Source organism: Leuciscus leuciscus, assembly GCF_965113295.1.
Source record: "Leuciscus leuciscus genome assembly, chromosome: 1".
Lineage (NCBI taxonomy): Eukaryota > Metazoa > Chordata > Actinopteri > Cypriniformes > Leuciscidae > Leuciscus > Leuciscus leuciscus.
In genome coordinates, this window is record NC_138725.1 from 17865390 (window position 1) to 17878528 (window position 13139).

The 13139-nt window shown below is 38.1% G+C and overlaps 1 protein-coding gene and 1 long non-coding RNA gene across 2 annotated transcripts in view; one reads left to right on the forward strand and one right to left on the reverse strand.

The window, feature by feature from the left end:
• LOC309498167 (uncharacterized protein) overlaps positions 1-13139 on the reverse strand; it is a 924641-nt gene that overhangs the window by 405053 nt on the left and 506449 nt on the right. Inside the window, exons 8-10 of the mRNA XM_082168719.1 lie at positions 11680-12069; positions 11099-11188; positions 4754-4816 (exon numbers count right to left, since the gene is read on the reverse strand). Coding sequence (XP_082024845.1) covers positions 4754-4816; positions 11099-11188; positions 11680-12069 — 543 coding nt within the window. The remainder of the gene's footprint in view (positions 1-4753; positions 4817-11098; positions 11189-11679; positions 12070-13139) is intronic.
• LOC309503759 overlaps positions 3880-13139 on the forward strand; it is a 308394-nt gene continuing 299134 nt past the window's right edge. Inside the window, exon 1 of the long non-coding RNA XR_014207847.1 lies at positions 3880-4052. This is a non-coding gene — a long non-coding RNA (uncharacterized lncRNA). The remainder of the gene's footprint in view (positions 4053-13139) is intronic.

Consider the following 13139-nt stretch of genomic DNA (forward strand, 5'->3'; position numbering starts at 1 on the left):
CGTGAAGAGATTCAGGCTTGGCAGACATGATGTGAAGAAATTCAGGCTTGGCAGGCTTGGCAGACATGACTTGAAGTGGCTCAGGCTTGGCAGACATGACGTGAAGTGGCTCAGGCTTGGCAGACATGACGTGAAGTGGCTCAGGCTTGGCAGATACTGTGGGTTTGTGGGGCTTCTCCTCAAAACCCACAGTAAATGAGGAACCACTCAATAATAGGGCATAGTCAATATATTGGGCCAAGGACCAGTGGATTTTTCCCCCAGGAAGCTGGGAGCGAATGGGCTCATTCAAATTCACTCTAAATATGTCCTTGAGGGCCACGTCATTGAAATCCAACTGGTGAGAGAGTTCACAAAATTCTGCCACATACGTTTCAATGGGAAATTTCCCCTGGCGTAGGTTCAGGAGGGCAACCGCTGGGTTCATTGTTGTCGGTCAAGTATTCTGTAATAAAGGATCCACTGGAGGCAAGTTGATAGATGAGAACCCATGTGCAGTTTTATTGTAACTAAAATAAAACATGAAACAAAAACATGACGTGGCATGAAAACTAAAACCGTGGCATGAACATGAAACTTACTCTACAGCAGAATTACATGAAACAATACTTGACAAAGACACATGGCAAACATGAGGGCTTAAATACACAGACTAATGACAAAACAAGGGACACCTGTGAACAATGATCAGACAATTAACCAATGACAAGACATGGCAGGATCACATGACAAACAGACAGACATGGAAACAAGACATGACACAGAAACATGACAAGAACAAACCCAAAACGTGACATATGGTAACTGTACGTTTTCAATAAATTAACCTAGTATTTTATATGGTAACTGTACGTTTTCAATAAATTAACCTAGTATTTTATAGGTTCAAATAGACACAAAATCTCGTTTTTATTCATTCTACTGGTAGTCCGTTTTGCTCAAATAGAAATAAAGGCCTGTCTCTAATTCTGGCCTCCTTCCAATAAAGGCCTGGGCCGCGATGCGCTTGAGTAAAATAAAGGCCCAGGCCTATATTAGAGGATTTACGGTAAAACATTTTTTTTTTTTTTTTTTTTACATGTATGAAACGCATATTCATGTTTTATAAAAGATTAGTTAATCATTTACTAATCACTTGTAAATGACGTGTAATGGAATTTACAAAACATACATAAAATGTTAGTATATCATTTGCTAATCATTTATGAATGTTCTGTAAATGATTAGTTCATCATTAACTAACCACTTATAAATGACTTACAACTGAACGTTATTATACAGTGTTACTGAAACTTGAGTGTTTATGATTGCGATCAATCGCAATTAATCAGAACAAAAGTGTAATTAATCTAGTTAATTTTTTAGATCGATTGACTGCACAATTAATATGTTTAATCAACCTATTATCATTACTTTTGCTTTGCATTAAAGTTATGTTACAGTTTGCGTTGCATGCTGAGGTGAAGGAGTACCTGGAGCGTGGAGTTTACCAAGGGAACGCCGACACCGGACGGAAGAGAATTGTCAGGCGTTCTGCTAAGAGGTTCATTATGCAGGGGAAGTAGAAAAAATATCATTGCCTTTTAATGTGTTAAATGTATTCTGTGATTTACAGTATCCGCTACGTTTTCTTATGATAAAACAACTACATTTACATAATATCTTCTTCAATAAATAACATGCGTTCCCTCACATTACCTCTTTATGTCTCTAATACAGGTGGACATCTTTATTACAAGACTGCAGACGGATCAAACCGTCTAGTTGTCATGGATGAGAAACAGAAGGAACGAGTCCTTCGGGACTGCCATGACAGCTCAGCTACAGGTGGACATCAGGGGAGAACAAGGACATGCAATAAGATTGCAAGCGCATACTACTGGCAAGGCATCTTTTCGGACGTCACGAAATGGGTAAGATAATTGTAGACTCAAATTCCCGAACCACAAGATGGTTTCATACAGCCCCTCAAGTGTAAATAATTAACAACCCATCATCATTTTCTCATCCTGGTATCATTTGATAATATGTTGGGAGAAACTGATGGCTGATTTTTATATGTTTTGGTGAACTAACTCATTAAGTAATTACTTTTTTAAATCTTTTTTACAGATCAGCCTTATAATACTGAGACGAACGGAAGGTTTCAGTCACTTTTGGGCTGATATATCTTATCTTGTGGAGTGTGTCATTAAAATAGCCTTTTAATGTCACAACACCGCAGGTTCAACGAGCTAACTGTGTTCTGCTGCGTTGCACCTTTGGGCTTGCATATCAAAGTAAAAACAGTGAGTGATGTTCCATAGCACTAAAGACTGTGCAAATGTCCAGTTGAACATGATGTGTTGCAGCATGTTTGTGTGTTTTTACAGAGTTCCCTCAAGCCAGTCCATGACACCTAGTCCAGCCTCCTCGCCTACAGGTCACGACCCCACCATCTAAAGGGGAAATTGACTGACTGCATCATCTAGGCCTTAGGATGGTTCCACAAAGAATTGACTGCATATACAACATGAATTTACTTCAAACTAAAGATTTGACTTTTCATACAGCAAAAGACACTGCATCCATTTGTGTCTCATTAGTTCTCAAAAAACTTTAACCTTACAGTTCATTAAAAATGTAAACACAGCTAACTCAACATTAATTGTTTTAAAATCTTCACAATGTATAGCCAGAGAACTATCACAAAAGTATTTAGGAAAGTAATGACATACAAAAGTATGTCTGTTTAAAGCTGCTTTATATTGTTGTGTATTTTTAAAAGCTCTATAAATGTCCTAAAACGATGTGCATTTTGCTTGCAGTTTTGTGTTAATAAAAATGTAATATATTACATCTCATAATTCAGTTAAATTCATTATGTATTGTATTGTGTAATTTAATTAAATTTTTATACAAGTTTTGGTTCACTAATTTTATTACATTAAATGTTATTGTGTTGTATGATGTTCTGTATTAAGAATTAATTATGCCATAAATCATATGCATTAGTACATAAATGACATAAAAAAGCATATTATGCCCTATTGCCCATATTATGCCCTATACATACTTAAAAATCTATTCTGTGATTCTATAATTTTATTATACTGTTCTTTAGTCAAGGCTTGACAACCAATTAATATATATACCCACAAAACATAGCTAGCATTCTGTAATTTATTTAAATGTCTAAACTGTTAATAAGAAAAATAGTAATATACACAAATAAACATTATGTTATGGCTCTTTTAATAAATAGAATTGTACTTGTAACATATTGCGCTGATTATTGCGATAAAAAACAATGACATAATTATAATTGCACTACGAATTGCTGTGAATACGGTAAGGCAGTGTAAGCTCAGGTAAAGCTCAGCTAGCACGATCATCAGATAACGTTAGCTCTATGCTATGCTACTATCTAAGCTAACTAAAAAACACACTAACAACGAGAAATGTTTAATTTCACAATCTATAGCTTCGGTTAAATACTAGTATATGAAACGTATAATTTAAAATACATTAAATACATGAATGACTCGTTATAACGTAGTACAAACGTCTTCTATAATAAAGTGATTTTGTATGATTTGTAAGAAGGCACTAAAGCAATTACCCATAAAACGTGCTTTGAACCAATCGGATTGCTTGGGTCCTCAGCCCGGACCCATCATTTCAGAGTGACCGGATACTTCACCACACCGGTTGTCCTATGAGCTATGATCAAACGAGGAAATGAGTGTCAGGTGCGCGAGGAGAGGGTGGCGATCGGCGATTGGGACACGTATCTGAGATGCGGATTATAAAAAGAGACTTTGGAGTGAAGGAAGGGGGGGTACGCAGTGGGAGAAATCAGTGTGTGAGAGATTGGGAAGAGAAGAAGTGGGGCTGAGAGGGATTTTTGCAGGCTGTGTACGGGAGGTAAAACCGATTCTGTAAGAGGACTCTCGGGAACGAAGAACGGCTGTGCACATGCTATTTTTTGGAACAATCATGCTTGCCGTTGTCCATCTTTCACGTCGTCTTTGAGTCCAAATACAACGAGGACGAGGATTCAGCCCCCGCACGTAAGAGCCGTTTGATGATTGTGTGCTTAAGAACTAAACATCATGTTGTTTTGATCCCCCCCAAGCCAGTACTGTTTGTTGTCATCCATCTTACTACTGAGAATGGTCTGGTTTTAACTAGGCTAGAAAACAGGGCTTTAAGTGTAAAATACCGAACTTGTCCTTTAATGTTATAAAGCTGTCAGTATAAATGAATGTGTCGTACCTCTGTATAATGATCCAGCAGTCACACTGACTTCAGTTTCTCCTGGATCTGTGGATCACGTCTGTTAGTTCAGTTCAACACATAATGCCACATATACACAACATCATCATCACATAATACTTGAGCTTCATATCACAGAAATATGAATATGTGCACGAGTCTGTCATCATTATCTTCTTACTTCAATCTCAAGGTTTCAGGAGGAGAATGACTATCGCCATTGACCAAAAATAAATCTATTTGATGCTTTCATTCATAGATATTCATGTTATAACTTATAAGTGAGTTTCTAGCACACTTGCATTTCTAAGTTTGCAGAAACATTGAAATGTTGAATATCTATTTACTGACGGCATCTAAAACATACAACGTTTCCTGTATGAAAACATTAAAATGCACAAATATTGAGGAATCCTTCGAGGTTGATGTGTGTGACAGTGATCATGTGATCATGAACTGTGTGTAGAAGCTGCTGCTGTAGTTCGTTCATACACACCTTGATTCAGAGAGATTGGTGTGGTATCTGGAATCAGTGTTGTTGCTCTAGTTGATGTTACAACTTTTAAAAACAAGATGGAAACAGAAATATGATTACACAATGTCATGGCATTTATTTTACACACTGCTGTAGTCTCGAGCAGCTTCGTATCAGTGTGACGCTCAGTTCTGGTGCTGGGATGGCACACTAACATGGGATGAGTTGTGTTTAAAGGGCCCCTATTATGCTATTTTAAAGTTTCCTAATGTTGTTGTAGAGTCTCCTACAACAGCTCCGTATAAGTGATTTCATAGACTGAACACGTAATACGCATGTGCATGACCTCATCGTCTTCACAGATTCACATTTTGTTGTTTACAGAGAGACCGGTTACAAATACTTGCACTTTGAAACCCGTTTTCAAAACTTTGCATTTTCAGGGACCCAAAACATTGTTGGCGTAACGCATAAAAGGTTTTACGTTTTTGGTTGAAAACAGTGTCGTGTGAACAGCCCCTCAGACAAAGAACAGGTGAACACACACTCAGACTGACGAGGACTCATCAACGACTAAACAAGAGGGCGTAACTGGACACTAGGAGGCGGGACAAGAGGAACACATGGCCAACACAAATAGAGACAGAGCCATGTGCTCAAACACAACACAGACAGAGACAGATTAGACTAAGACAAGACTGACAGAACTGTCCGCTGAGAACCCTGACATTTTATAATCTGAGTAATAAGAGTGTCATATTTCAGGGTCAGTCCTTATGAACATTAATAACTCATGGATCAACCTGCAATACTTACCACAGAGTCACCAGTCCCTCTTCTGTTGCCTGAAACATAATGTCACGGGAAAGTTTATGATCAAACACACACACAGTCTCTAATGCAGATGACAATCAGTTTTTAAAAGAGTCTAGAAGAATCTAGCGCTGTAGAATACAAACATTATTTTTAAGTCATTGATTTCTCTTCACTTTTAGAGAAAGAAATTTGTCTAAATTACATATTTATTTTATTAGATGTTTTTGTCTGTTGTTACAAAATATGAAAAACTCACCTGCTCTTTTTTTACGAATCACCCAGAGAATAAGAGCCAGAAGGAGAAGAGCGAATGAAGCGGCAACAACAATCACAATCACAGTCACTGTCCCTGAGAGAGAGAGTATAGAGAGACACCGTTAGCAGGACTATATTACTGTGTTTAACCAAATACATAAAAATGGCACATTTAATAGCATAATTATCTTTATTTATCATGTAAATTGATGCTTGTGATGATGATTTTATAGAAATTGATATGTATTAAAAGCCATCTGTACACTAACAGACTGTACCTCATATGTTCACTAAATGAATGTGACATGATTGTTTAGGATTGTCTGGATGAGAATGATGTGTGTGACATTTAATGACAGTTACTTTTTACATTACGGTATTAGTTTTCATGTTTATGGGTTGTTGGTGATGTACAAGAGAATGGAATTAGAAAGAGATGTAGATTTACAAATTAAACATGGCTTGAGTCAAAATCTGTGATCAGCTGCTCGAACAACTTCAGAGAAACGAGTGTGTGTTTGAGAAACGAGTGTGTGAACTCAGCATGTTTCCTAAATATCTGCAAACATATTATGGTATTTTTATGCTTTAGTAGAGTGAAGAAGTTACATACAGCACCTTTAATACTGACGTCCTCTGAGGTCATTTTCACTACAATATTCCCCCCACCCCCTTGTTGAGGCTGCAACCCGATTGGTCCCTATCCCTAAACTCCGCCCCCTCCGCCAACAAGTAGTCCAGAGAGTTGTTTATATATATATCCGCACACTAACAGACTGTACCTCATATGTACTAACGATATTAGTTTTCATGTTTATGGATTGTTGGTGATTTACAAGAGAATTTAATTAGAAAGTGATGTAGATTACAAATTAAACATGGCTTGAGTCAAAATTTGTGATCAGCTGCTCGAACAACTTCAGAGAAGATTCATGATTGTAGAAAACTCCATGAGTCGGTCAAATGAGGATGATGTTCATACACACCTGGATTCAGAGGGTTTGGTGTGGTATCTGGAGTAAGTGATGTTGCTGTAGTTGATGTTACAACTGTTAAAAACAAATTGGAAATAGAAATATGTCTTATTTTAATGCATGAACACAATATCAAGGCATTTATTGTACAAACTGCTGTAGTCCAGAGCTACAGTATCAGTGCTGAAAGCTGCTCACACTAACATGGGATGAGTTATGTTCAAAATATCAGAGATCGTAGTTTCCCCGCCTCCTCAGACTCGACACTTACGCCGGTCGCCAGTTTGAGGACACACAACAGAACGAGCGCCATGACAATGAAAGCCGAGGAGACTTGGGTAAGTTGATTTATCCGTGTTTTAATAAGGGTCCACAACGCGCGTACATTCTGCTTATTACACACACACACACTCTGCTTATTACACACACTCTGCTTATTACACACACACACACACACACACACTCTGCTTATTACACACACTCTGCTTATTACACACACAGGGACGTGCAGCAGCACACTAACTAATTGCCCCTTGTGGGATCAATATAGTTGATTGAATTGAATTGAATTGAATTGAATAGGGGTGGTAGTGGCGCAGTGGATAAGACACATGCCTTTGGTGTGAGAGACCCGGGTTCGAATCCACTGTGAGACTCCAATGTGTCCCTGAGCAAGACACTTAACCCCTAGTTGCTCCAGAGGCGTGCGACCTCTGACATATATAGCAATTGTAAGTCGCTTTGTATAAAAGCGTCAGCTAAATGAATAAATGTAAATGTAAATGTAAAAATGAATTGAATTGAATTGAATTGAATTGAATTGACAAACATGCCAAATATTAAAAATAAAAGGATTACAATGTAAAAGATTATTATTGTGTACACAGGGCCGGCTCTGTAAATCTGGGGGCCCTAAGCAGGATAATTTTGGGGCCCTGCCTTGCAGTGAATAATGGAGTATTGCCACTGCAAACCAGCAACTGTATACAATCTAACCCTTACACATTTCATCTGTACCTCTTTTAACATGATTGCCCACAATTATTTTACTGCTTATTAAAGTACACTCACTGAAACAGTAAAAGTAAAGATTACAGATTTGTCAAATTTCTACATCTACTTTATTACTGTCTGAATGCTTTGTAAATTTTAAAACAGCACTAACTGTTTTTGTCGACTAGGCGGCTTAAAACCTTTAGTATTAAAGATTAACTGAACTGAAAATTTGAGTAAAGGTGATACAGTATAACAGATGTATTTTATTTATTCTCATTGGTACAATTATTAAAATGGCAGAATTTGTTAAAAGGGATAAAATGGTACGTTGAAAATGTTGTTGTTGTTACACGGGCGCCGCCATGTTGGATTTCAGCATTCCACTACGTCACTGGCATGGTAAGCTACTCTGTTGCTAACCAACACAAGCAGAGCAGCCATAGCATGTACATAGTGTGAGGCTAGCTGACATGGCTGAGGAAACAGAAACCAACAGGTCTAGGGGGGGTTCATACTGTATTGCCCCTGGCTGTAGTAATGAATGGTATAGGGCTAAGGCAGCTGGGGTTACGATACATTTTCACAGGCTACCTTTGACAAGGAAACCAGGCTTTATAGATAAAACTGAGACTGACACACTCGGCATTCATTGAAATTGAGTCACAAAACCAAGCTAGATACCAAACGATCCAACCTAGAGAAAGAGCTAGCAGCTAAACACGTTGGAAGCACTTTTGTCAAACTCCACAAGCTAGCCACCACTCCGACCATATAAACTGTATAAATAAATCATGAATCCGACGATATCACAGATCGATAATAATGCGTTTATTAGCAGCTAACTAAACCGCAGCAGGTCTGTAAACAGAATCCAATGTCCCTCTCTACTCACCCTGAAGCTAGCTGATGTTCATCGTGTCAGGAAACATTGTTGATGCAGGGAGTTCAACTCGCAGAACTAACGTTAGCTGCTAGGTCCATAGTAAGAGGTATCTGTGCAGTAACCGGCCATACAGTATTTTGATTTTAACATTTTGCGCAGCTAACTTAACAAGCGATCCCATTGGATGAATTCGTCCAATCACATTTGCCATTTATCTGCCTCGACTTTCTAAAACGCACAGTACCTCAACCATGTTTTAGTATTTTTCTCTAAATGCACACGACATATATAAGCAGTCTCTATTTAATAAAATGCATAATGTGCTTGTATACAATAAATGAGAGTGCATGACAGGCTACTACAGCCCTCCAACCTCCCACCACATTTCCCTCTTATAACACCATGAACCACTATTGCTCCATTAATATTGACTATGTACATTGCAAATACAATCTGGATCATACCTGCATTACTTTTATTTCGTGTAATTTACAACGTAACGGCGTTGCATGCTCATAGTTTATTTTGCACTTGATCAGTGAGGCGATACAGCGCGCGCCGCTGCATTTGCGTGTGCAATTGAAGAGTGTGCGCTACGAGAACAGGATAACGGCTGACAGGACAAGAAAGTCCGTTTTTCTGAGGTGAAAAACTTTATTTCAGCGTACACTTATGTCACTGCCAGGTAGTTCCTATTGTGCTGGGTTTTCTGAAGTAGTCATGATTCGCCTCTCATAACATAACATGCTCTAAACACGCACGCAGAGTGGAAAAGGAGGAGCGGGGGCGCGGGGAGCAAGGATCACAAATTTGAACTATATTGATATATGCGATATGGTCTAATTCCATATCGCATTTCAAAAATAAATGTTCCAGGTTGACCTCTCTGCAACAGATCGATTCCGGTGCAATGTCCATGCTCCGGCAGCGCCCGCACCCACACCAGTCACTTCCCCACAAACGATCCTGTACTGTAAGTGGAGCCTGAAACTGATCGTCCTCCTTGTGGTGGTAGTCAGGTACTACTGGCCTGTACCTCATAGGCTCAAACCTATTTTTTACAGTCTATGGCTCAAACGCATAACCAAAATGACTCATTTTCGTGTGTATAGGACTTGCAGCTGCAGCTGCCTATATGCCTTCGCAGGTCCTACCATTCCAGTGACGTCATCAGAATTGCCAGCGTTCTTATACTAACAAACGCAATTTTTGTGTTGCTTAAAAAAAAGCTATATTGATATTTTTAATAAATTTTTTTTGTGTAATTTACTTTTAATTGTCATAAACAACACGTTATCGATGTTGATTTTTTCAGTTCAGTTCATCTTTAAAACATCTTCAATAAAGTTGTTGCATATAGGCCGACTACAGGTGTTGCTGGAGTCTCGATCTTTCAACTTATTTTCCCTTTTCCACACTTTAAAAAGAGGGAGAAGTTGGACCAGTAATTTCTTTGCTTCCTTCTAAAGTGATTTAAACATATTCTTCTATATCGATGTATCAAAGAGATTAAAAATTCTGCAAAAGATTCTAGTTTGAGTTGGTATTTATCTTTTGTATATTCCAACTACAAAAACACTACTTCAGCGAACAATCATTAGCCAAATGTGTATATAAAATGTTTAGTTATAAAATATATACATAAATCTAATAAAAACTCTAGGTAACACTTTTTACATTTTACAGTGTCATTGTTACATGTAGTTCATACAAAAATAATTCTACAGTTAAAACTTCTTAAAATGTGGATTTCGTTGGAGCAGTGCCTCTACTATAATGGGCTTATGTCCACTTTAACGCACCCTCCTGTAATGTCAAGTTCAAAAATTCATAAAAAAATGATGTGTACATAAAGATATGGTGAATCCGGCTTGTCCCGTAGATTGTCCCTTTAACCACACACACATACACACACACACAACTTTAAACTCACACACGAGCAGATCCATTTATTTCACATTACACCCAAAACACACTCATTACTCATTAAGAGAATAAGGACAACTCTTTTAGATCATTCGCTGGGCACACAGATCATTTTTCCTGAGTGGCGTGAGTTACATAATAAGTGATGTTAAATGTTAAGTGAACATAATATCAAGGCATTTATTTTACAAACTGCTGTAGTCCAGAGCTACAGTATCAGTGCTGAAAGCTGCTCACACTAACATGGGATTAGTTGTGTTTAATAAATCCTCACTATGATTTTATTAATTTATCATGTGAGTGGAGTGAGTTACACTAGCTGTATATTATGATTATTTTGCATCAGACAACAGACTGTACAAGACCGGTCATATGTATCAAAACTCACTGACAAATCTGACTAAAGAGCTTTTTTTGATGATAATATGTGTGATGATAAAGCAGTCTGTGAGAGCCAGTGCAAACCACTGAAGCGAGAGACTGATGATGTGTGACAGTGATCATGTGATCATGAACCTTGTGTAGAAGCTGCTGCTGTAGTTCGGCTTGATGTCTTCTCAGAGTTTGAGCTTCTGACTGGAGTCAGTGTTGTTGAAGCGACTGGAGCTGCAGAAGATGAATGTTCAGACGCATCAGGACATTAACATCATATTTTCATATTGATCATGACATGCAGTTTGTGTTCAATCATCACAGCTTACAGTGGCAGTAGTTGAGAAGAGAGATGTTACTGTATCATTTATTCCTGGTTTATATGAGAGTGAAACACAGTGAGCTGCTTCCCATAAACCTTCAGCTTTCCTGAATCAATGACATTATTAAGCCTTAGAATTCCTCAAACTGCATAAAAATCCTTATAATTCCCAATATTGACGTCCCTCATGGGTCATACATGAAATATTGCATAAATCAGAAGAGTCTATTTTAGCCTAGTATGACCCATAGGAGGTCAATATTGGGAATTATAAGGATTTTTATGCAGTTTATGACTTTGACCACTAATATTTAACAATTGCCAAACGTATGAAGCCATCAGGAAGAGTCGAGCCAGTGTGTGAAAGTTTTCACAAATCTGTCAGAAAAGAGTGTTTTCTCACCTGAATACTTGACAGTGTATCTGACTGAGGTCTGGAGCTGATTTCTGCGAGTAAGCCGACATCTCCACTCTCTGTTGTCATCTTCATTCAGGAGTGTTGTAGTCAGAGTGATGATGATACAGCGATATTGATCTGATGATGATAATATCTGATATCTGGAGTCTGTCTTCAGATCAACACCAGCCTGATTCACCCACAACAGCTCAACTCCCTCAGAACTGACCCGATCATCACAGGAGAATCCAGTATCTGAATACAACTGACAGGAGAGAGTCACAGAGCGGCCTGGACTGATCTCAGTCTGTGAGGATGAAGATGAAGATGAAGATGAAGATGAAGATGATGATGAAGATGAAGATGATGATGATGATGATGATGGAGACACTGAAACTGAACACAAGACATAAATCACAGACTCTTCAATCATCATCTGAGTTTAAAGGGAGAATCTGCCCTTTTTAAATTGAACACATAATCATAAACTTACCATGAAGAACATTCAGATAAACATCAGCATCAGTTCCTTGTTGTCCGTTCACATATTGTCTGCAGCTGTAAAATCCATAATCTTCTTCTGTGACGTTCTTGATGTTCAGAGAGCAGTCAGACTCCAGACTCAGTCTCTCATGTCTCTCTGTCTCTTTATTCTTTATCCCTAAAGTAATCAGTGCAACTGCTGGATGGCTGAAGCTGATAGAGTAGATCCATGTAGTTTTAGATTTGCAGTCAGAAAGAGTATTATTACAGGACAGACGCACATTTTCACCAGAACTGATGAACACATGATCCTCCACTCCACTGATACCTGAAACACAGTACATCTTAGTGATCATTATGATATTAATAAATGAAAAAACATAAACCATACCAACATAAAAAGCAAAAGATTCAAATCATACAGTCTTTTTCCGGTGTTTGATAGTTAATGCATTCATTAACATTTATGGATAAACCAAATCAAACGCCTCTTTAAGAAGGAATAAGAAATACTCTGACTTTGAAACAAATGTAAATAATGTAATATCATCATATCTTGAACTCTTGATGTCAGCTTTGTCATAAACATTACTGGACGGCACAGGATTAGTTGATCCTCCTCTTCAAGCGTAGAAAATACACTAATAACTGCCCTTAAAAGCTCTTTATCTGTTCTGTGTTTCTCTCTTTCCTTCAAACTCACCCTACTGTGACTTATGCACAGCTAAATACAAAATAACAATTCAAAACCCACAAAGAATATTTGTGGAACAGTTCCCAAAGGAAGGAGCAAAACTCAGGGAAGGTTTGCTGGGATCAGTAGTTCACTCTCCATCCAGACACAGTCGTGATGATACTGTACTTCTGTTCTCTGACCACACAACATCACTTCACTGAGCTGAACACTCGTTGTGTGTTTGATAGTAAGTTTATGATCAATCATGAGCTGAGTTTGGGAAGTAGTTAACAGTGAATTTGATCAT